Source organism: Nicotiana sylvestris, chromosome 2 (assembly GCF_000393655.2).
Source record: "Nicotiana sylvestris chromosome 2, ASM39365v2, whole genome shotgun sequence".
Classification (NCBI taxonomy): domain Eukaryota; kingdom Viridiplantae; phylum Streptophyta; class Magnoliopsida; order Solanales; family Solanaceae; genus Nicotiana; species Nicotiana sylvestris.
Genome location: NC_091058.1, coordinates 126,807,257 through 126,832,789, shown reverse-complemented (window position 1 = coordinate 126,832,789; position 25,533 = coordinate 126,807,257). Strand labels below are relative to the sequence as shown.

Here is a 25,533-nt window from a genome sequence, read left to right as displayed (position 1 = left end):
GGGATGATTTGCTTATTATATGGAAAGAAGAATATTCTAGCTATTAAGGACAATGATTTAGAAAATCCAGAAAGGAAAATATTCCATGATTACCTTCAAGATTCAAACATTTGAATTGAATTTCAAATGTGAAATGGCTTACTGCACTTCTAGTAGAAATCTCTACTGAAGGAAAGATTTTCTCAATTTCATGGAAGGAGGCTTGCTAGAATCATGGAGATGTTCTATTATTCTGTGGAAGAAAAATACTACATAAAAACGATACTACAAGACCAAGGAAGAATATATTTTCTATGGAAAGAAAATATATTATGGATGTAGTACAATCTATACTATGGAAAGAGATTATTTTCCAAGATCAAGAAAGAAATATTTTCAATATAATAGGAGAAGAATATATTTTATTATGGAAGATTATCAAAGGAGTATTTCCAATAGGAGTTCAAAGATGCTACTATTATTTATGGGAAAAATTTCTTACTACATTTTCCATTGGTATGGAAAGAAAATAATGTATGGAAATAAGGTTGAGTTCCATATAAAGAATGACTATTGCTCTTATGGAAATACATCAAGACTATGGAAGATTGAAGAAGATGCATGTGGAGATGGAGTTATGAAATGCAAAGTTCTGTAAAGAAGATCAACCAAGATATTGCTTGCAAATAAAGAGAAAATATTCTACTACCATAAAAGGAAAAGAATCCTCTACACAAGGATTCTCAGGCTGGTACTTAATGAAGAATTTATATATTCAAGAAAGGAAAGTGGAGACAATTAGAATCTGTCCAAGTACATGAAGTCAAACAAGGAAAGGAAATCAATATTGCAAAGTTGCTCATATCCATCTTCAAAGGAGTGCCAATTCAACATACTATCCTTAATCATACAAGTGCTGGAGCTACAAATTATGGAAACAAATAAATGATCAACCGTCAAATCCCCTTGGGTCATGCAATAGCCATAACAATTTGAGAGGGCTATAAATATACAAGCTCGATGAAGGAAGAAAGTACGCAGCCTTCTATACAATTATCTATCCAACTACAAATTCTTTATTCTACTCTTAACAAGCATTGTAATTCACTTTAGTAGATTTACTGTGTGCCCAAAAGAGAGAAGAGAGACAAAAAAAATTGGAGAGACAGTATGTCCTAGAGGTTGTGTCATTGTTCGTTTCTTTGGTGAGCGAGTGAAAACCAAAGGGTCGCTGTTGGTGAGCGAGTGAAAACCAACCTTGTCAGCCTTGGTGGTGATCGCTGAAAATCACAAAGGTTGTACTCAATTCAATTTACGAAGAGCTCTAAAAGACAACACTCTTGCAACCCAAGAGGACTGGATTAGGATACCACATTGGTTCCGAACCAGTATAAAATTCCTGGTGTCATTTACTTTATCGCTCTTATACTATATTCTATTCCTTTACTATTTATTGTGGTTAACACTTGTTTAAATCGAAAGGACTAACAGTTCTGTGTAGGTTATCTCCGCATAAGTCGACTAGGTCTGAAGAGTAGCTGACTAGAAATTTAAAAAGGCTACCATCCCCCCCCCCTCTTGTACTTTCAATTGGTATCAGAGCAGGTCTCACATCTTTATTTTTTTTGCTTAACAGCAAGTGAGAAAAGATACATGGCAGGTCATCAAATTGTTGGGACCATACTTCAAGAGGGATACTCAACAAGAAGGCCACCGTACTTAAATAGTCAACACTATAGCCATTGGAAGGAAAGAATGAAATTTTATATTCAATCAATAGATTATCGAGCCTGGCTAGTTATACAGAATGGACCCAGAAGTATTACGAACAACAATGATGGAAAGAAACTTGTAAAAAGGGCATCCATATTTGACTACACAGAAGAACAGTTGGATATTATACGAATAAATGCTAGAGCAAACAACATGCTCTATTGTGAGATTAGTGAAGAAGAATATAAGAGAAAATCCACCTGTGAGACTACTAAAGATATATGGGACAAATTGGAAAATATCTACACGAACGCCAACAAAGTTAAGGAAATTGAATCCATGTCAACTCTTGAAGAACCTGAAAATGGTGAAGATCGAGAAGACTCGGGCGTGATACCCAGGATGAGAAAAAGGATGAGTAGAAAGAAACAGAATAAAAAATCTCAATCCATCTAGAATTATCAAAAGAATCAGAAGAATGAGGTTCAACAACAAGAGAACATATGTTGCTACAAATATGGTAAACCTGAACATATGAAATTAAAATGTCCCAACATCAAGAAAAAAAATCATAGAATCTCAACTTGGAGCGACGAGGATGATCAAGAAGAAATGACAAACATATGTCTCAAGAAAAGAGAAGAAACTGACGAGGCGTGCTTTAATGCTATTCTGGATTGTGATCTCAAGAAAAAGAATCACAAATCTTGGAGCGACGAGGATGAATATGAAGAAGAAAACAATCACGAAAGAATGGAGAATAAATGTTTCATGGCAATGGGAGAAATTAACAAGGTATCCCCACTCCTACTACGTATTACGATAAATGTGATGAATTGCATGATGACATCGAATTGGTTCTCAATGGATGTAAGAAAGTTCTAAATGGATATAATAAGTTGAGCAAGGAGAAAAAGAATTGGGAGGTCCAACTTGAAGAATAAACAAGTTGAGAAATGAAAAGAATAAGTGGGATACTCAGCTTAAAGAATATCTGGTGGAGAACAACTTACTTCAAGAAGAAAATTTTGAGCTTCGCAAACAAATAAGCAGCTTGCACAAATCCCCCATCCACTACTTCGATCGATCAAAGTCGTCTCGTTGGCTTAACAACTATAAGTCGACTGAAAAGGGATCTACTGGTAAATGTCCTACTTTGAACAAGTTGACTGAGGAAAGCTCCAAGTCAACTAATAAGGCAGCTGCAGGTAAACACTCTTATTCTCACATTACATGCCACTATTGTGGCAATTCTGTACATAAAGTATTTGCATGTAATTATGCCAAAAGTTATGTTAGATCAAAATATGTTTGGAGACTAAAACAGTTACATGCATCTCGAATTATTCAATCTACTAACCATGAAGGACCCAAAAAGATTTGGGTACCAAAAATAAATTAATCTGTTTTGCAGGAATTCTGAGTCCAGCCATAAAAAGGGATAAATGAAATTTGCATAATGGCTGGTCAAGGCACATGCTTAAAAATGCTTCAACGTTCATACATACTCTACAAATGATGAAGGAACTATTACATGTGATGGTAAAGCTTAAGTGATTGGTATCACTAAAGGTTATTCAAATTCCTTCGGATTCTTTATAAGGTGATGCGCATCTAGTAACATTTTTTTGTTATGTACAACTACATATTGCTCGAGTCAACTAGCTACAACATACTACTATTATGTTTGGTGTTAATCTTATCCGTGACCTAGAGATTTGAATAAGAACGAATATCTTTCATGAACCATGCCATTTGTATAAGCATTAGGATAAGCAAGTATGCATGCATGTATTCCTTTCATGTAGTTGTGAGCTTAAAATAACTTGTGAAGAGAATTACTTCTTATATTCATTCTTTTAATGAAAGTTTCAATATTTCATTCATTTTTGAGAAGATTGTTTTAACCTTGATGCCCCGGTAACTTGTGCACATATGGAGATACTCGACCATTCCTAAGACTCAAAAGCTTGGAAGGTACATGTATATGTTTCTATTGATGTTTATCTATACTTTTGCTTAGGTTATATTCCTTAATAAGAAAATGATGATTATAGATGTAAGTTAAAGTAATTGTTCGATAATTTCTTTGTCATACATGATTCTACTCTTATTTAGTTTGGTGCCTGAATTGAATGCAGACTTGAAAAGAAAGCATCATTTTTGCATAATTGTCATCATTGTCTTATATGTGCTTTAATATTTACATTAAATCTTATCTTGAATGAAATTCTGTCTGAGCTATGGGAAGGAAGAAAAATTAATTTTTTGGTTATCATATTTCCTTTGGTTGCAACTGTCTTGGTAAGACTTTTGGCATATTTCTTATTCATTAGTTGTAAAGAAATCTCATCATGCGCATTTTTCTTTATACTAATATTTTTCTAAGCAATTTGTGAATAAGGATGAAGAATTACAGTGGATAGCTTGAAATAAATTGCTAGTGACACAACTATACTAGTTGAACTAGACAGTTATGAAGAAGCATTAAACGATGAATGTTGGATTCTAGTAAAACAATATTTGTTGAGCGAAGTTGAAAGAATCAATAGTATAAAAATCCCGGTGTTTTTCATTCCTGCAATTATTTTCTGCATTTTACCTTCCGTGACCATATCTGCTAAATTATTATATTCAGTCGACTACTAAAGTTATAAGTCAACTTATAAGCAATTAATTTTAAGTATTTACAATTCATCCCTCCCCCCCTCTTGTACTTTCAAAAAGATAGTCTTCCATGTGTGCAAATCTATGAGGCAACCGAATAGCAATGAAGTTTGTTCGTTCGTGGATTTGGTGACCATGTGATTATTGATGATGCTAGTGACACAATGAATATTGAGGATAATTTGGAAGCCGGTTTGCTCAACCTTGATAATGATGAGGAGAAAGAAGGCTATGTGGAATATGTGAATGCATTGCAAGGAATGGGGTCGTATACTTATGAACCCCGCAAATTATCCTTGGATCTTGAAAACCAGAAGACTTCTCCAACAAAGCCCTCATTCAAGGAGCCTCCTACTTTGGAGTTAAAGCCATTGCCTCCGCATCTCAGATATGAATTCCTTAGCCTTTCTTCTACTTTATCGGTTATTCTTTCCTCTTGTTTGACTAACATGTAGGTAGAGTCCATATTGGAGGTTCTACAAAGGAGGGAGAGAGCTATTAGATGGACATTGGCAGATATTCGAGGTATAAGCCCCGCCTTTTGCATGCACAAGATTAATTTGGAGGAGGGTGCCAAACCCTCCGTTGAATATCAAAGGAGGCTAAATGAAGCAATGCAAGAGGTGGTCAAAAAGGAGGTTATAAAGTGGTTGGACGTCGGGGTTGTTTACCCCATTTCCAATAGTTAATGAACTTCTCCGGTGCAATGTGTCCCAAAGAAAGAGGGCATGACTGGTTACCAATGAAAAGAATGAGTTGATCCCTACCAAAACGGTGACCGGATGGAGAGTGTGTATGGACTATCGCAAGCTCAAAAAAGTCACAAGAAAAGATCATTTCCCACTTCTCTTCCTTGATAAAATGCTTGATAGGTTGGCTGGTCGTGCTTTTTAATGTTTCCTTGATGGATATTCCGGCTACAATCAAATTCTTATTGCTCCAGAGGATCAAGAAAAAACTACTTTTATATGTCCATATGGTACTTTCGCATTCTCGTGGATGTCATTTGGGTTATGCAATGCACTGGCGACTTTTCAACGATGTATGGTAGCTATTTTCACCGACATGGTGGAAGATATTCTTGAGGTCTTCATGGATGACTTTTCCATGGTTGGGATTTCTTTTGATGATTGCTTGAACAATTTGGATATGGTCTTGGCAAGATGTGAAGAAACAAACTTGGTATTGAATTGGGAGAAATGTCACTTCATGGTCGAGGCATTGTCCTTGGCCACAAAATTTTAAAGAATGGTATTGAGGTAGACAGGGCCAAAATAGAGGTGATTTCTAAACTTCCGCCCCTACATCCGTGAAGGGAGTGAGACGTTTCTTGGGCCATGCGGAGTTTTATCGCCGTTTCATCAAGGATTTTTCCAAAGTGGTGAACCCCTTATGTAAACTTTTGGAGAAGGATGCCAAATTCCATTTCAATGAGGATTTCATGAAGGAATTTGAATTTCTCAAGTTCAAATTGACAACTACTCCTATTATCACCGCACTAGACTGAAGCTTGCCTTTTGAGCTCATGTGTGATGCAAGTGATGTGGCATTTGGAGCAGTTTTGGGCAATGAATCTACAAAATCTTCCATCCGGTCTACTATGCTAGTAAGACAATGAATGATGCCCAAGTATATGACACATTGACCGAAAATGAGCTACTTTCTATTGTCTTTGCTATGGAGAAGTTCTACCCGTACTTGATGGGTACAAAGGTGATTGTCCACACCGATCATGCGGCGCTTCGATACTTAAATAGAAAGAAGGATTCGAAGGCGAGGTTAATGCGGTGGGTGCTTTTATTGAAAGAGTTTGATTTAGAGATCCAAGACCACAAATGTAGTAAAAATCAAGTGGCGGACCACTTGTCTCGATTGGAGGAGGAGGGGAGGCCACATGACGGCCTTGAGATCAATGATTCCTTCCCCGACGAGCAGATTCTAGCCATTTTAATGACCGGTATGCCATGGTTCGCCGGCTTGGCAAATTATCTTGTGAGCGGCATTGTACCGAATGAATTCTCTTCAAACCAAAGGAAGAAGCTCAAAGGGGATTGCCTTGACTATTATTGGGATGAACCGTATCTTTTTTGGATTTGTACCGATGGTGTGATTTGACGATGTGTGCCGGAGTAAGAACAAGTGGAAATTCTTAAGGCTTGCCACTCATCACTATATGGTGGTCACCATGGTGGATCTAGAACAGAGACAAAAGTGTTGAGTTGTGGATTCTATTCGCCTACTCTCTACAAGGATGCCAGTGATCTAGTCAAGTGTTGTGATAAATGTCAAAGGGCCGATGGGATTTCTAAGAAGAATGAGATGCCCCTCACCACCATCTTGGAATTGACATCTTTTATGTGTGGGGTATTGATTTCATGGGACCGTTTGTGAGCTCTTGTGGAAACACCTATATTCTAGTCGCAGTTGATTATGTGTCTAAATGGGTTGAGGTTGTTACTTTTCCCAACTATGAAGCGAGGAGTGTGGTGGCATTTTTGAAGAAGAATATCTTTACAAGATTTGGTACTCCAAGGGCCATCATACATGATAGGGGTTCGCATTTTTGCAATAAGGATTTTGATACCTTACTCACCAATTATGGTGTCACTCACAAAGTCTGGGCCCCCTATCTCCCTCAATAAAGTGGTCAAGTGGAAGTTTCCAACAGGGAGATCAAGAGTATTTTGTCAAAGACAGTGAATGCCAACCAGACATATCGGTCAAGAAAACTTGATGATGTTTTATGGGCTTATAGGACGGTTTTCAAAATACCTATTGGGATGTCTCCATATCGATAGGTGTTCAGGGAGGCTTCTCATCTCCCGATGGAACTTGAGCACAAGGCTATGTGGGCATTGAAGAAGCTTAATCTTGAATGGGATGTCGCCGCAAACTTAAGGGTGACACAATTCAATAAGCTAGATGAATTCAGTTACCATGCATATACAAGTTCTTCTTATACAAGGAGAAGATGAAGTACCTCCATGACAAGTACATCTAAAACAAGGAGTTTAAAGAAGATGATCTTGTGCTATTGTTCAATTCTCGATTACGGATGTTTCCGCGAAAGTTAAAGTCAAAATGGAGTGGCCCGTTTGAAGTTGTTGGTGTGACACCATTTGGTGCATTTACTTGAAAAATAATAATGATGAAGTGTTTAGAGTCAATGGGCACCGGGTGAAGCACTATCTTGGAAAAGTTGATGATGGACATGTCGTGGTGGTTCTTCATTTCAAGTGATTGGTAATTTGTGTCGTGCCACGACTTTAAATCAGGCGCTTCTTGGGAGGCAACTCATGTATCTTTTTCTTCTTCTTTAGGTAGGTTTTGTTTTGTGCTAACTAGTTTTGAAGTGTATGCAAGAATGAGTGTGTTTTACCGGGACTGTGCCCAGAAAAATGGCTAAGTGTTGAAAGAGTGTGAACCGCACATTTATTATGCGGACCACACAATCTTGTATGCCACAGAAGAGAAGAATCTGCAGCCGCACAATTCTGTGTGCGGCCGCACAATTGGAGGCCTAAAAATACAACTTCTCTAAAATTGGTCTGACAGAAAACATAGTCATTCTGCGGCCGCACTTGAAATTGTGCGCTCCGCACAAATTTATACGGCCGCACTCACTTTTGTACGGACCGCAGAGCTTTATCAAGGTCCAGGTAAAGAGTGTGGATGCACTCGGGTTAACTTTTGACCAACTTACTCAACCTATAAATAGATCCTCAGTGCACTATTCAAAACTTTACACACTTTGAGTTCGTGAGACCTAAGCAAGTACAGTGCATGACAACTTAGTTCACACTCCTCATTCATTTCATCAGTGTAGATTCCTATTTGCATCTATTATCACTGGTATGTTCAATGCATTTTTAGATTTTTCAATTTTTCTTAGTTTTTGTTCTTCAGCAGTATAGTTATATTTTACGCCTAAAACGTCAAACGTTACTCATGTGTGCTTAAAATAATGTGGGTAATATCATATGTGTTCGTTGGGGACTGGGTAGATCATTAATTATGTTTATTTGCAAATACCATGTATAAATTGTGTACAAATTGCAAAACATAAAGTCAGTGCTGTGTGATTTCAAATTGTGCGGCCGCACACAAAATCAAAAGTATGAGCACACAATGTGCGGACCGCACTCAAAATTGTGTAGTCCGCATAAAATTGTGTGGTTCACGTAAAAATGTGTGCGACTGCACTTTTAAACTTTAGAGAACCAGTAGTTTGAGCCTGGTTTTGTGCGACCGCACTCAAATATTGTGCGGTCCGCACAAGGCAGTCTGTGGCCGCACTCCAAATTGTGTGATCCGCATAAGGCAGTCTATAGCTGCACTCAATATTGTGTGGTCCGCACTTTCACATCTGTAAACTTTCTTGTTTTTCTGCAACTGATAATTGCTTTTGGACTTTAACTGACCTATGTGCTTTGTATTGCAAACAATGGTTTGATCACGAGGCTGAGGTGATACTTCCAAAGGGAGGGGTGCACCCTCCCGAGGCCGAGGCAAGAGTAACCTACCACTGGTCATACAAAAAGCAATAAACAAGAAGGCTACTGCCAACAGAGTCCCAGAACCTTCAGAATCCAGTGAACATCCCCCATCTAGGGAAGCCTCTGAGGGAAACTCTGTGCAAGCACAACCTGATACACAATCCCAATAACAACAGCCTTTGGGTAAACTACAACTGAGAGATGAACCCTCCACCACAGCAAGTTCTTCTAAGGGTTCAAATGCCGCCAGTCAGAGTTGAGAGCCCTCCTCTACACATACACTCCCTCTGCACCAGTTGCGGTGGATGATGATAATGATGTTCTTGATGATGGTAGAGGATGTGACACTAGAGTAGGCGGCTTAGAGAGGTCGAATAAAAAGGAGATATGGGAAGATAGATTTGTGAGCTTGGCATCCTTCACAAGGTTCAGAAAATGGTGGCCCTAAAGATCGCTCACACTTGAGAGGCAATTCTTAGTGAAGGACTTGGATAAATATAATCCAAATGTCCTTAGGCAGTTCGGGGAGCGCAAGGGGTGGATGTGGTTCACCTAGAGTGTTATGGATGCCAATGAGCCCTTGGCACGTCAATTCTATGACAATGTGGCACATATCAAGAAAGGTACCAAAGTGACTAAAGTGAGTAATTTGAAAGTTAGATTCGATTAATGCACTTTGAACACTTACATGGAATTTGAGGAGGTAGAGGTAGTTCATTATATGGAGAAGCTTGCTATGGGTGATGCAGCTCGCCCTTGGGTAGCAGAGATCTTAGCAGCTCTAGGACCACCACCACCGTGGATCACAGCAGGAGTTTCTATTGCATGGAACACCCTCAATTTTGAAGCAAAATGGTGGCAAAGTTTTTGTGTGCATCCAGATAGACCCGAGCAGGAATGAGAACAATTTTCCACTTCCCCTAGCAGTTCTAGTGGCATCTATCATGGCCGGGTACCCAATCAATGTGGGTGCCATCATATCGGCAAACATGTATGTGGTTTTCCGAAAAGGTGAAAGCTCTTATCCATATCCAAAGACCCTCACTGAATACCTTAAGGATGCCAAGGTAGAGCCGAGGAGATTTGATACACAGTTGCGGGAAAAAAATCCCTTCTCATGGTACTCTTTGCGAGGACCGGGAAACCCAAAGTTCAAGGGTAAAGAAACTACCACCAGTGTCCAGTCTGATGAGCCGATGGTGGTGGTTACAGATTCAGCTGCTGAGACTTCTATAGTTGTCATGCCTTCCACAGTAGTCGGTCCTTCCACCGAGATAGCGGGCATGCCACCACCTCCATTTTCTAGACCATTTACATCAGTACCAGTGCCTGCTTCATCCATATATCCACTCACTGCGTTGTGATTCTCCCAGACATTGGCGAGTCTCAACAACTGGATGCAGACAACTACTTCAAAGTTGTCTGACATATCCAGTGATGTTGCAGCATAGTCTTCTGCCCCAGTAGCATCACAGGTACCTCTGTCAGTGGAGGAAACATTGTAGAAGATTCTGGAAAACCAGGAGACCATTATGGATACTCTGGTAGCACATGGGGGAGCCATTGAGGAGTTAGGCAAACAGGTGAAGAAGATGCGGAAATCTCAGGCTTCAAAGAAATTAGTGGATAGGCTGAGAAAAGAAGTGTCCAAGATAGCATCCGCTGGGGATATACCACTTGATCTGCTAATGGAGTCAGCACCAACAGCATCAGCAGCACCATCAGTACTTGAGGCAGCAGCTGGCCAGTCTGAGGAGCCAGACCTCGCTGCCCACACTGTTGAGGAGATGCTTCAGATGTTCACCAACCCCGTTATTCCCTGACCGAAGGATGATGAGATCCAGTTGGCGGAGCCCGAGGATGTTGATGATGCCATGCACACTAAGACCACATAGGGAGTTCTCTTTACTCTCTACCCTTCCTTATTCTGATTTTTGTTAAGCATTAAGGACAATGCTTATTCTTATTCAGAGGGTGGTCTATTTTGGTTGATTTGATATGACATTGTCCTGTAATAACTTTAATACTCTTTTCCATTTATCTTTTTTCTCTGTTTCATTATGTATATATTCCTCCTTCTCTTTTGGTGTATATATTCTATTCCCCTCGGTTTGTATATTCATTTGTCTCACTTTCAGTAGTTTATTTTATAGCTTCTTTAGTTTGTTTTTCTTAGTAGTACAACTTCTTATTTACTTTAATAGCTTCTTTTTGTTTTGGTTGCTTCTTTTTATGTTTAAGTGAGTAATAAGCCTTTTGGTTTTCATAATTCCACGGTTTTTTCAAATGTGGGTTTTGTGTGAACCGGGTGGCTCTTCCCAACGATGGATGGCGTGACAACCTTCTTAAGGGATTGAGTCCGTTTTTTATGTTTAGGTAAAAATATTAGTATTAATGAATATAAAGGTCAAGCATGCTTCACTTGGTACCAACACATTTAACTATGGTTTTATGGTTAAAAACAAGTTCTTGGCAAGAAATAGCTCTAATTAGTGACCTTACACTCTTGTGTTGACTTGAGAAAAATCGAGTGGTTTAGTTGAACCATTAGTGATCTTCAATCTTGAATAGGGTTGTTGTGGGCCCTCGATTCTATCCTCTTTAATAATCCAATTGTGTGAGAAGTGAGATTTTTGTTGCAAGTTCAAGTACCCGTGTGAATTATCTAGAACTTGCCCTGAATGTGTTTCTAGGCGAAATTCTAAGCTTGGTTTGAGAAGTGATTGTAAGCTCTCCTTGGTCCACTTGAAATTTTACATGTCCCACCAATGTTGTTATCCCTAGTCAACCCATTTGAGCCTAAGACCTTTCTCATTTGATAGCCATGTTACAAGCATTTACTTGTTCTGCAGTGTCATGGCCCAAACCGATGGGACGCGACAGGAACCCGGTACCTTACTTAACCGAGTACCAACGTAACATATCTTTCATATCATTCTATCATAGGTAAATAAACCAGAGTAAAGCATGAGGGAATACAAACTTATGCATATGACGTACGGGCTTATAAGACAAAAATAACCACTCGTGTACTAAACATAGGCCGACAAGGCCATACAATCTTTTACATACATGACATCTGTCTACAAGCCTCTAAAAATACATAATTTCAATAAATATCAGGACAGTGTCCCGCCATACCAAACAATACACATCTAAATCATATTAACACAAGCAACTCCGAAGCAAATGGAGCACACCAACATCTTCTGCTGAGCCGATAGCCTACTGGGAGGGCTCTCGACCTGTCTATCGAGACCTGCAGGCATGAAACGCAATGTCCCCAAGCAAACAGGAAGTCTATACGAATAATGTACCGAGTATGTAAAGCACATAAATAAGTACATAACAAACATGGAAGAAATATAGAGTAAATGACTCAACCTGTAAGTCTGGATAACTCTGTAAATTATGAAATACTTATAGTTTCATGCATATACTTATGAATGTCATATCGTACATAGGTACATGTGTTCATAACATCATCAAGCCTTTGAGGGCATCCCATCATATCATCTTGGCCACTATGGACAAATCATCAATGTATACCAACTAATCAAGTGGTGGTGTGTATATAACGTCGTAACCTTTTCCCATATCCTATATACATATATATTCATATATACGCGTATAACACCGTCTGGTCATGGGTCAATGTACATGTATAAATGAATTTGATGCATGAGAAGTACGTCAATAAAATCTCTTAGAACCTCATAAGACCATTATACCTCTAATTAATATATGAAACAACTTTATCAGCTTAAGTATTTTCTGAGACACGTGAACAAGTGATAGAATAATAAGACATATGGGAATTTAAGAACATAGGCACCTCTAATACTTCTATGAATAGAGTCATTTATGGAAGTTGTGCATTTATTCGTTTCGTTTGTATCGTATGGATCATGCCAAAAGGAAAGAAGGGATAGCCTTAACATACCTCTATGATCTCTTCCTTATTACTCAACCAAGCTCAACACAATTTCTTGCATCTTGGACAGCAGCTGCAACTCGAAACTCCATCTTAACTTAACTCACAATAGACCTCAATCACACCACAATATCATAGAAGTATTTGCTTATAGTCTTTAACACCTTTGATGAGGATTTGTGTTGATTTCTCTTGAGTTTAGTTCTTGGAACCTTGGACACGTTCTTGGAGCATTTGAGAGTGTTTTGCAGTAATTAATCTCTGGATATTGACGAAATATAATAGATAAAGACAACTTATAAGCCCACCGCCTCAATTCTCCAAGCAGGTGAGTAAGCTTCTTGTTTGGCAGCTTGAGCAGTGCCACTTCGGACACTTGTATCTCTCTACTCCGATATCATATTGACAAATGATTTGTAGCGTTGGAAACTAGGCACATAGAGATTTAATTCCATATAAATATCTCCATGTCGATCTCAATATATTGGAAGAAAACTGCGTCGTAACTTGGCCTATAAACCTATCAGTTTCTCTGAAGTGCGGCAACGTGACTTGGTGACCCTAGTTTAAAAATCCATATTTCTCTACCCCGATGTCGTATGAATAAATGGTTTGTACCATTGGAAACTAGGTTCCAATAACTTCATTTTGGTGTGATTTATGCCCCTAAATGATACCATAAGGCATATGAATTTAATTTCTCAAAACGGCTCGTTACAAGGCAAATCTTAACTCAATTTTTCCGTAAGTTAAATCCATTTTTTCTGAAACTTTATATTTTATGTACAAACATCATATATAGTCATATTATGACTTTACGATCATTAAATCATGATTAACAATTCTCATATTCATTATATATCACCTTAGGATGCAAAGGGTGTAACACCAAACTTGTCGACTTTCGACAAAACTTATCTCCTTCAATTCATTTAGCTTATAAGCCTTCCAACCATCTTGGTACTTGTTATTAATGATCTTATATATTATTAACTTCCACGGTAACATGATTAACTTACTTTATAAATTTTTCAAAGCTGATTTTATTTCTGAGCTTACATCAATTGACTTACGACGTACTCTCAAGTACGAAAACATGGGGTGTAACATCATCCCCCCCCCGTTTGGAACATTCGTACTCGAATGTTGACTGATGCACTTATCAGTCTCATACCCCATAGCTCTTACGAATATTTAAATATTGGCCTTGCCATCTAGCCAACTGCTTTGTGAACAAATCTAAAGGCCAGGGTATTCCTCCTTTAGGCCTCTTTCTCACACCACGAATTGTAGTCGGAATCCTTCATCATGCAGCATGTACCACCTTTTTCCTTGTATGTGCGCCTATGTGACTCTTCCCTCCAGCCTTTTCCTCAAGTTCTTATCCAATCTCTAGGCCTCACCTTGTAAACATATACAGAGCTTGATAAGATGTCCCTCTGGACATCTATAGGTATACTGAAGTTCTTTGCTCGGTACTTTGATGAACCTATGAATATTTCTATACCTTACTTCATGGACCCGGTTATCCATCCATATGACTTTACCGCATCTAGTAGGTCATCCTGTAATTACTGAGGCCTGCCACCAAACTCCAACTTATTCTCGTTGCTTGTCCTATATGCATAAATCTAAGTTCTTTAAAGCTTCCTCATTATTGTTCATCTTAAGAACGATGGCCTAATATCATCTTATACTTTGTGACTTTTGTCCATTCATTGTTGATTCACCTCAATATTGATCTACAATTTACCACTGATAACTTAAAACCTCTTACATAAGCACTATGGCCCATGTTGCATCGAGGAACATCTGGAGTAATTTTCATAACCGTTTTTCATAGCATCCAAATGTGATTCATCTTATGTGGGTGTGTCAATCATGTACAATTCATGAAATCTCCCTTTTTCAAATAATTACTCAATCAAAGGCCCAAACGTCATTCCTTATTTATCACAACTACATCCTCATTCTATTACCAGGGAAGCATTCCATCTCTTCTAAATGCTGCTAGTCTTAGACTCATTTGAGTTCTTTCAGGCTATACTGAGCTTTCTATAACTTACAGAAACCATCAGCTCTTTTGTTTTCCTGGCTTAATTCCGAGGACTTATCCATTTCTCTTCACCTTCTTACTCGCCCTTTCTTGTCCGTACTCATGTCTTCCTAAAACATGTCACTTCACCATACTTTAGCTTGCGGCCTATACATGTCTATTTATACTACTCGCAGCCTTTCTTCAACTTGCTTGCACCATAGATTTTCTTGTGTTATTCTGGATCATCAAGCGATACATCACGTCGTCTCTAACTCTTCTTTACTATCTTAATCAGGTTTTTTGATACCTAGAACCCATAGGCTAGATGGCATGCCACTGCTATCTTTCCTGGATACTGAATCCCAACGCTTCTAGCCTTCTATCCGAAGTAAGGACTATTCACAACCTTCTACACTTGAGTGTCTCGTATGTTGTTCACCTTTACCTTACTTGCTTTAAAATCTCGCATCACGTCTTCTATCTCTTTCATAACTTCCCTTCTACATAGGTATGATTTACATCCACAACTTGAAGCTATATTGTAATATTTACACCTCTGGTGCATACATAATCTGGTGGGAGCTTCATACTAACTTCTTATGAGGCTGGTACTCTTCTAACTAACTTTCTCGTAGAGCCATTATATAATATAGTTGTCGTACTATCTCTCTTGTACCTCTGATATTAAGGGTGATCCTGCAATGTTCTCAATCGTGATTTCTATAATTTTTCGGGTCCAATAATCAGACTCTTGATTTACTTGGTTGATGTAACTCCTTAGCTTCCTCTTCCTTCTGATCAGCCTTTATGTAGGCTTAATCCATCTTCCAGTTTGCAGCCCATGGTATTAGTTATTACTTTAGCCTTTCATGGATGTTATGGAATACCTGTGACACCATCATCTAACAATTCAATCATTTGTCTATGATCTGGACTCAATTCTTTTCTTTTCTTTTAACTTATACCAGAATCTTCTAGGTTGTATGATTGTCAACATATATGATGTATGGATAATACTCCGAAATCTTAAGTGCGTTCATAATGTAACTAATTCTGGATCATTGTTCGAATATTTCCTTTTGTTTCTTCTCAGCTTTCTTTAAATGTAGGCTATTACTTTTCCTAGTCTTTCTGCCCCCTTGTAGCGTGCATACTTAGCTTTTCTTAGTTCCCACGCATGACAAAATTTCCGTGCAACTCACATGATCTCGAATCCTACTTTCTTATAGAGTGCATACAATGTTGTAGTGAGACTGTTGTCATAAGGCCATTTCCTCTTTAGGTCATTATGCTTAGGTTGAAGCCTTCTTCCTTATTTTCTTAGCTAGTCTTTTATTATAGTACTTAGTGAGGACCCTCTGATTCTTGCAAGGCTGTGAGCTTATTACATCATTTACTTGGTGCAATTTTGATGTTCTTTCTTACTTGTATTTATCCTTACTTACTTACCTTCATGCCTTTTTACTCGTAGGGTAGCTTCTAAGATGATATTTTGATTGTCTTCCCAATGGAACTTTCTTTTATCTCCATAACACTCATACGGTACCTTTAACTACCCCAACTCCTATATTAATATTTCTCAAGGTTACGATGTTATATCGGCGTGACCTAATTCCCCATGTTGGGATTTATTATGTTTATCTTGCACGATATATTAATTTATCTGTATCCCCTTGTTTAGTTGTAACTAGGCTCTTCCTGAATCATTTGCTAACTACTCGTTGGTCCATTCTTATATCAATATTCTACGTAATCTTTCTTGGGTTATTTCCTTTATCTTAGCTTACCTCTCGCACTTGCCCCTTATTTATCAATAACATCCCGGGCAAGAACCCTTACTTCCTCTCTTTGACATCGTGTTTGCATAATATTCTGGAATCGTAGCATATCAGTCGGATTTGGATAAGTGCAATCTCATCCCTTTTCTCATTTTTTTATCGCATTCTTCCTTCACCATATCAAAATTACTAAAATCACTTAATTCTAACTTAATGCCATATCATTTAATAATCCCCATTTAGGGGAGTACTGAGATTTTGCGCTACGACGATCTACCTATAGATATTTTTACCTCTTCATCTTTGGCGTCTTCTCACATCATCGATGAACCTTCAAGGCTTCCGGTGCCTATATTTATAGTACTCATATCTAGCTATACTAATCTAGAGTGCACCATCTAGGTGTCTCACAAGGAGATCTATTAGCATATTTGCAATATCTTTTGGAAATGTCAACTAATGCAAACAATTCATCCATCATTTTGGGTTACTCTAACCCCAGTCGGGTCCTAATATCCCATCCTTCTCTTAAACCATATATGTTAGCTCCCATAGGGCATAACTAAGATCGATGTGGCCAATTGTACATATTGTTGTTACTGTTGAAGGAAACTCAAAATGCTTATATCTCTCTTCCTGAATTGTAGATAATGTTCATCTTTACTAACTAGGTACCTTGTACCCGTCTTTACCTTGCTTCTTTTACTTGTTGAAACTTGTACCTTCTGATTCTCTCGTTGCTTTTCACCATATGAGTGGATAATTATTCATGCCTTAGGGCTCCTCAACAAGAAGCTTACATGTCTTAGTACACACATGATCTGTTGAAGACCTTATATTTACTCATTATAAGCATCATGCAGAATCAAGTTCCTCTGACTCAACTCTTCCATACCTACGTGCAATCTCTTACCAACCGTATTTCTAAATATAAGCATCGTTGTATTATGAATAAGATAGGGTTTAGGAAATTGATTTCTTACAACTGAGCTCTACCACACAATCTAGAGTGAGAAGAAAGAGTGACAGTCCTAAATTCCATGTAACCTCCTGCTTATAAGTGTGGTGCACAACACACACCCATAAACACGACTATACTAGACACGGCTTGTAGACTCTATAGGATAGAACTGCTCTGATACCACTTTTGTCACTACCCAAATAGATGGGCCGCGACAGGAACCCGGTATCTTACTCAATCGAGTACCAACGTAACGTATCTTTCATATCATTCTATCATAGGTAAATGAACCGAAGTAAAGCATGAGAAAATACAAACTTATACATATGAAGTACGGGCCTTTAAGACCAAAATAACCACTCGTGTACTGAACATAGTCCGACAAAGCCATATAATCTTTTACGTACATGAAATTTGTCTACAAGTCTCTAAGAATACATAATTTTCATAAAGGTCGGGATAGAGTCCCGCCATACCAAACAATACACGTCTAAATCATACTAACCAAACAAGCAACTCCGAAGCAAATAGAGCATACCAACATCTTTCGCTGAGATGATAGCCTACTTGGAGTGCTCTCGACCTGTCTATCAGGACCTGCGGGCATGAAACGCAGTGTCCCTAGGAAAAAGAGGCGTCAGTACGAATAATGTACCAAGTATGTAAGGCACATAAATAAGTACATAACAGACATGGAAGAAATATAGAGTAAATGACTCAACTTGTAAGTCTGGATAACTTTACTTATAATTTCATGCATATGTGTATGAATGTCATGTCGTGCATAGGTACATGTGTTCATAACATCATCAAGCCTCTAAGGGCATCCCATCATATCATCTCGGCCACTGTGGGAAAATCATCAACGTATACAATTTGATCAGGTGGTAATGTGTATATAACGTCGTAACCTTTTCCCATATCTAATATACATATATATACATATATACACGTATATAAAACTGTCTGGTCATTAGTCAATGTACATGTATAAATGAATGCGATACATGAAAAGTACGTCAATAAAATCTCTCGGAACATCATAAGACCATTATACCTCTGATTAATATCATGAAACAACTTTATCAACTTACGTATTTTCTGAGACCCATGAACAGGGCGATAGAATAATAAGACATATGGGAATTCAAGAACATAGGCACCTCTAATACTTCTATGAATAGAGTCATTTACGGAAGTTGTGCATTTATTCATTTCGTTTGTATCATATGGATCATGCCAAAAGGAAAGAAGGGATATCCTTAACATACCTGTATGATCTCTTCCTTATTACTCAACCAAGCTCAACACAATTTCTTGCATCTTGGACAACAGCTACAACTCAAAAATCCATCTCAACTTAGCTCACAATAGACCTCAATCACACCACAACATCATAGAAGTATTCTCTTGTAGTCTTTAACAACTTTGATGAGGATTTGTGTTGATTTCTCTTGAGTTTAGTTCTTGGAACCTTGGACAAGTTCTTGGAGAGTTGAAAGTGTTTTGCAGTAATTAATCTCTAGATATTGATGAAATATAATGGATAAAGATAACTTATAAGCCCACTGCCTCAATTCTCCAAGCATGTGGTTAAGTTGCCTGCTTGGCAGCTTGAGCAGTGCCACTTCGGACACTTGTATCTCTCTACTCCGATATTGTATTGACAAACGGTTTGCAGTGTTGGAAACTAGACACATAGAGATTTAATTCCATATAAATATCTCCATGTAAATCTCAATATATTAGAATAAAACTACATCGCAACTTGGCCTATAAACCTTCCAGTTTCTCCGAAGTGCGGCAACGTGACTTGGTAACCCTAGTTTAAAAATCCATATTTCTCTACCCCAATGTCGTATGAATAAATGGTTTAGACCATTGGAAACTAGGTTCCAAGACCTTCATTTTATTGTGATTTATGTCCCAAAATGACACCACAAAGCATACGAATTGAATTTCTCAAAACGGCTCGTTACAAGGCAAATCTTAACTCGATTTTTCCGTAAGTTAAATCCAATTTTTCCCAAACTTTATATTTTTTGTCCAAACATTATATATAGTCATATTATGACTTTACTCTCATTAAATCATGATTAATTAGTCTCATATTCATTATACGTCACCTTAGGACGCACAGGGTGTAACACCAAACTTGTCGACTTTCGACAAAACTTATCTCCTTCAATTCGTTTAGATTCTAAGCCATCCATCCATCTTGGTACTTGTTATTCATGATCTTAAATATTATTAACTTCCACAGTAAAATGATTAACTTACTTTATAAATATTTCAAAGCTGATTTCATTTCTGAGCTTACATCAATTGACTTACGACATACTCTTAAGTACTAAAATATGGGGTGTAATATGTAGTGACCCTCTCTTGGCACCCTAGCTTTTCTTATCACTCTTGAGAAGTAATTGGCTAAAACATAAGTTTGGAGGAGAGACAAGGAGTTTGAAAGTGGTATAAAAGGCACAAAAAGGGAAGAAATGAAGAAAAAGAAAGGCAAAGAAAAAGAAAGAATGAGCAAAAGAAAAATGCAAAAAGAAAGCGAATAAAATGAACAGTTGAAGGGATTCAAAGAAAAGCAATGATGCAAAGCATGGAGAAAACAAAGAAGGAGAAAATAACCATCATGACCAAGAAAGAGTGATGTTAAGTCTCTCTAGTTCCCTTGAGGAAAAAGATAATGACTCAAAGAGTCGGCAAAACATGAGCCAAAAAGAGAAAAATGGAGTGCTTAACGAAAGATGAACCCGTTTTATTCCAACATTCTCTACCCTTATCCAAAGGCCTTCGTTACATACCGCAAAAACCCTACGTGATTTCAAGCTGAGTGAACTTGCATTAGTGATGATTTACATGAGGGGCAAGCATATGGTACTTAGAGCCGTACTTGTGATATTTCTTTGAGAGAGATGAGCAAACTTTTCACAAATCCTTTTATTGAGTTCTACATTCTTAAGTGAGATATGTTAATGGAGAGTAGAGGAGGAGGAGGAGGAGTTTTGGATCCACAATGACCTACATGAAAGAGCGAGCTTCCTTGATGAATAAAGTCAACTCTTGATGCTCTAGTGTCACATTAGAACTATTGTACTTGAAAAGTCAAATCATTGCCTTGTTGATAATTCATAAATGTTGTGGGTAATTGTTGGTCCCAATTAATGTGTGTTTGATTCACCTTAGGCAAGCTGAAATAGCTCTTTTCTTGTGGAAGTGGGAATTACCTTATTTGATTGAGGACAAGCAAAAGCTTAAGTTTGGGGGAGTTGATATTTGACTACTTATTTGCACTCTTTTACTTTCGTTTTAGCTCAAAATTGCTTAAAGGTATTCCCGAAAATTGATGAAATGTGCTTACTTGTAGGAGTGTTGGAATATGAGTCAAAGAGATGAAAATCAACTCAAGAAGGAGTAATTTTGGACAAGGACTAAAACAAAGCAAAAAGAGCAAAATGCGGACTGCACAATATTGAGTGCGGCCGCAGACCAAGAAGAAGCCTCTGACAAATTTCCTTTGCAAGTGCGGACCGCAAAATTATAGTGCGATCCCAGAAGATGAGGTTCAGAGAGATGGGATTCTGGGACCATGAAGAAGTGCGGACCGCACCATTATTGTGCGGTCGCAGAATTCAAAAGTGCGGTCGCACTCAGAAATGTGCGGTCCGCAGAAGTCTCTCATATCAAGCTCAAGTTCAAGAGTGCGGCCGCACTCAGAAATGTGCAGTCCGCAGAATCTGAAGAAGTGCAGCTGCAACCAAGAATTGTGCGGCCAAAAAAGTCCATCCTGTCAAGCCAGCTTCAAAGTGCCGACCGCATACAGAATTGTGCGGTCGGAGAACCTCCGCATGGACAATTTTGTCCGATAATTTCAACTGTATATAAATAGTCTTTTTGTCAAAATTAGGTTAAGTTTGAACACCAGAAAATAGATAGTCGTTTTTCCTTTACTACTTTGGGTAACTTTTGAAATAGTTTACAATTTTAACATTGGATTTTCTTCCCTTTATCATCTAATATGAGTTTAATCTCCTTTTCTTCTTTAATTTCTTTATTTTTATCTATGAGTAACTAAATTGCTTGCTAGGGTTGTGACCTAACCTAGTGTGGGTACGTAATGGAGGTTTGATTTAGGGCTTGTTTATGGTTGGGTGTGTGATATTTAGCATGGTTCTTGCTTTAATTGTAGAATTAATGATTGGAAACATTGGTTCAAGCCTATTTGACTTAGTCTCTACTTGAGAAAGAGAGATTGAGTCTAGGAAAACTTGGCTAACAAGAAATTAGGATGAACTCAAGAAATTGATAGTCCCAATTGATAGGTTGAATCTAGAGATAGTAAAACCTTGAGCATATATCAACGGATTTGTGAATTAGCGATTTTGGACTTGGGAAAGCCAAATTGCTCAAAACCACTCTATTACCGAGAGGTATATAGTGGGTAATTGCGTGTTGATTTCTATATTACACCCCGACCAACGAAACTCGCTATAGGGACCACAACCCGTTAGGCAACCACCTAGGTAGAAGTCATAGCCCTAGACCTTTTACATATTTGAAAAACAACCACAAAAATATTATTTTCTAGTTTCATAGTTTACATTTCCAAACAATAGCTTAATTTAGAAGTAGATAAAAATAACAAAGTTTGTGGAAGTGCATTTTGGGCACATCATACACTTAGTCCGAGTATATACATAATCCCATCTACGCTCCTTGTGGATTAGATCCCGACTCTTAGTTGGGTAATTATAATTGCATCGACCGCGTCACTATCCCAATTTGAGGTGTGAATGTGGGCGACATCACCCCTACACTAAAAAAGGTGTGATTATAAAGTATTATGTTATTGATATGGGCTAGTTGTATCACAAACATTATTTGCACTTGACTGGGACGCAAGAAATCCTTGTTACAAATCATTTTAAATGGTTCTGGCAGCCAATAATGCTTAGAAGGCACAGGTTGGAAGTGGCCGTTATAGGTGTTTGCGTATGCAGCCATACTATATTATTTATCAACATACCTCATCGCTGCAAACCCGGCATGTTGAAAGTACTTCATAGCATATGAGTATGGCAAGTGATAAATCGACCATTTACCACATGAACATAATCGGGTGGATTCATTGATGGTATGGGTATTATTACTGTGGATTTGATGCAAATCAGTGCGAACTTCAAAAATATTTTGATTGCTGCAATATTGAAAATATGTATGCCACCGTGCCCGCTTCCTATATCTCTCAAATCATTTCATTAGTTGTGGCATAAATTGAACACTCCTTTCCAACAAGGATGATGTACTGCGGAATCTTTCAACAAACCTCTCCACCAGCTGCTTGAATGACATCTATACCATGACAGTGATAGGTAATCCACGGGCAGACTTCAACAACCCATTGAAGACTGACGCATTTGTAGTCAAATTTCCCTATATTATTGTGAGACCCCATGTTTTTTCTTTTTCTCTTACGTAATATACGTAATGTGGCGCGGTTATATTAGGTATATATGATTAGGTGTAGCACACTGGGAGAATAAGAACCGCTACTTCTAAAACAGCTAGATAGATAAGCAACCTTTCCCCATCTTTTAGTTTTGCGAGCAACGGTGGATTTGACAGGTATGCCTTCAAGTTTTTGAGTGCTTGTTAACACTCCTCAGACCATTCGAACTGATCTTGCTTTTTAAGAGCTGAAAAGAATTTAAAACATTTTTCTGATGACTTGGAAATAAATCTTCCCAAGGCTGCAATTCTTCCCGTTAGTCTCTACACCTCTTTCTTATTTGTAAGTATGCCAGAAATTTCTTCAATGGCTTTAATATGCGTGGGATTTACTTCAATACCATGGTTAGAAACAAGAAAACCCAAAAACTTACCTGATGAAACGCCAAATGCACATTTCTCATGATTTAGCTTCATATTGAATTTTCGTAAGATCGGAAATGTATCAGACAAGTGCGGTATATGATCCCCTGATTGTTGACATTTGACAAGCATATCATCTATGTAGACTTCCATAGTTTTTCTTAAATATTCCTGGAACATTTTGGTCACCAACCTTTGATACGTGGCACCAGCGTTTTGAGGGCAAAAGGCATTACTTTGTAACAGTAAGTCCCCTTGTCTGTTATAAATAAAGTTTTTTCCTCATCTAGGGGATCCATTTTGATCTGATTATACCCTGAATACGCATCTAACAAGCTTAACAATTCATGTCCTGTAGTAGCATCAATTAGTTGATATATATGCGGTAACGGAAAAGAATCTTTAAGACAAGCTTTGTTAAGGTCGGTGTAGTCTACACAAACTCGCCATTTGCCATTCTTTTTTGGTACTACTACAGTATTATCTAACCAATTATGATACTTTACCTCGCGGATAGACCCAATTTTTAAATGTTTTTGGACCTCATCTTGAATCACCTGATTTTTGAAAGACCCCTGCTTTCTCTTAATTGGTTTGATAGGTGGATACGATGGATCTTCATTTAACTTGTGAGTCATTACTTCTGGGGGTATTCATGTCATATCAAAATGGGACCAGGTAAAGCAATCCACGTTAGTTTTCAAAAATTCAATCAACTTACTTTTCATTTCGTGGCTTAAGTTGGCCCCAATGTAGACTTTCTTTTCAGGCCATTGTATGAATAGCTCTACAGCTTCCAACTTTTCAATCGTCATTTTGAAATTTTCATTTTCTTCCGGTTCTTGGATGGAATCGGGCCTTGAGTCCACATCTGCTCGCCCATGTTTAGTTGAGGCTTGTGTCATAGTATCCTCAACTGAATTCTGTAATTGCTATTTTTCTTCGTTTTTTGTTCTTGAATCTGCTACAGAGTTGATGCTCCTGGATGTTTGTTGATCCCCGTGGATTTGACGTATTCCCCATGGTGATGGGAATTTAATAACTTGATGTAAGGTAGACGGCACAACATCCATCTCATGAATCCACGGTTTTCCGAGAATCATATTGTAAGCCATTTCCATCTCCACCACCTGAAACTTCATATCTTTGACAACTACTTTTGCGAATGTTGTAAGTACTACCTCCCCTTTTGTCACAACGCTTGAATTGTCAAAGACAGATAAAGTATGTGCCTTAGGTACTAGCTTATCTTCAGCTTGCATCTCGTTTAATACTCTTAGCAAAATGATGTTCACGGAACTACCTAGATCAATCAAAACTCGTTTCACATTAGTATCATGCATCGTTGTGTGGAGTTAGCACGCTGTCTGCATCTGCATCATCAAATGTAATACTTTCTTCCTCCAATACCTGTCGGACCTGCTTCCCTTGTGTAACTGTAACTTTTGAAACTTTCTTGGCTGCCGTATATGTCGCACCGTTAATTTCTTCGCCCCCGCTTATAACATTAACGGTCCTTTTTGGAGACAGAGGTTTAGGGGGCTCCTGCCTGTTCTTCATGTATGCTTGCTTACCTTTTTCACTAAATAGTTCGGTAAGATACCCTTGCTTTAATAAATGGTCTACTTCACCTTGTAAAAATCTACAATCTGCCATTTTATGACCATGATCGTTGTGAAACTCGCACCAGTGATCAAGATTACACCTATTTGGATTTGATCTCATTTCCTTTGGCCACCGCACCTTATCACCCATGCTTCTTAATACTGCTACTAACTCTGAAGTGCTGACATTGAAATTGTAACTGCCAAATCTTGCCTTCAAGCTTCTATCATCATCTCGCATCTCTCGTGCGTTTCGATCGTTTCCAAACCTTGATGATGAACCCGACTCTCTATTTCTCGATCTATGATCATACCTTGAATTGTCCTGCTTTGAACGTGAGTCTTTTCCTACTGGGCCCATGTAGGGTTCGTATCTGTTTTTACCGGACCTTTTTTCGGTTTCAGCACGTCTCGAACTCACTTTCTCCTCTTTCTGAGACCGGGAGATGGTATCTTCTTCTATCCTTAACTTCGTGTTGTATC

General features: G+C 38.2%; 1 protein-coding gene across 1 annotated transcript; it reads right to left on the bottom strand.

Annotated features, from left to right (window-relative positions):
* Window positions 1-24,378: 24,378 nt before the first annotated feature.
* On the bottom strand, window positions 24,379-25,291 carry LOC138885552 (uncharacterized). Its single transcript, XM_070166512.1, has 2 exons — window positions 24,841-25,291; window positions 24,379-24,749 (listed from the first exon to the last, which is right to left on the bottom strand). The coding sequence occupies exons 1-2, from the start codon at window positions 25,289-25,291 to the stop codon at window positions 24,379-24,381; spliced, it is 822 nt and encodes a 273-aa protein (XP_070022613.1).
* Window positions 25,292-25,533: the final 242 nt, after the last annotated feature.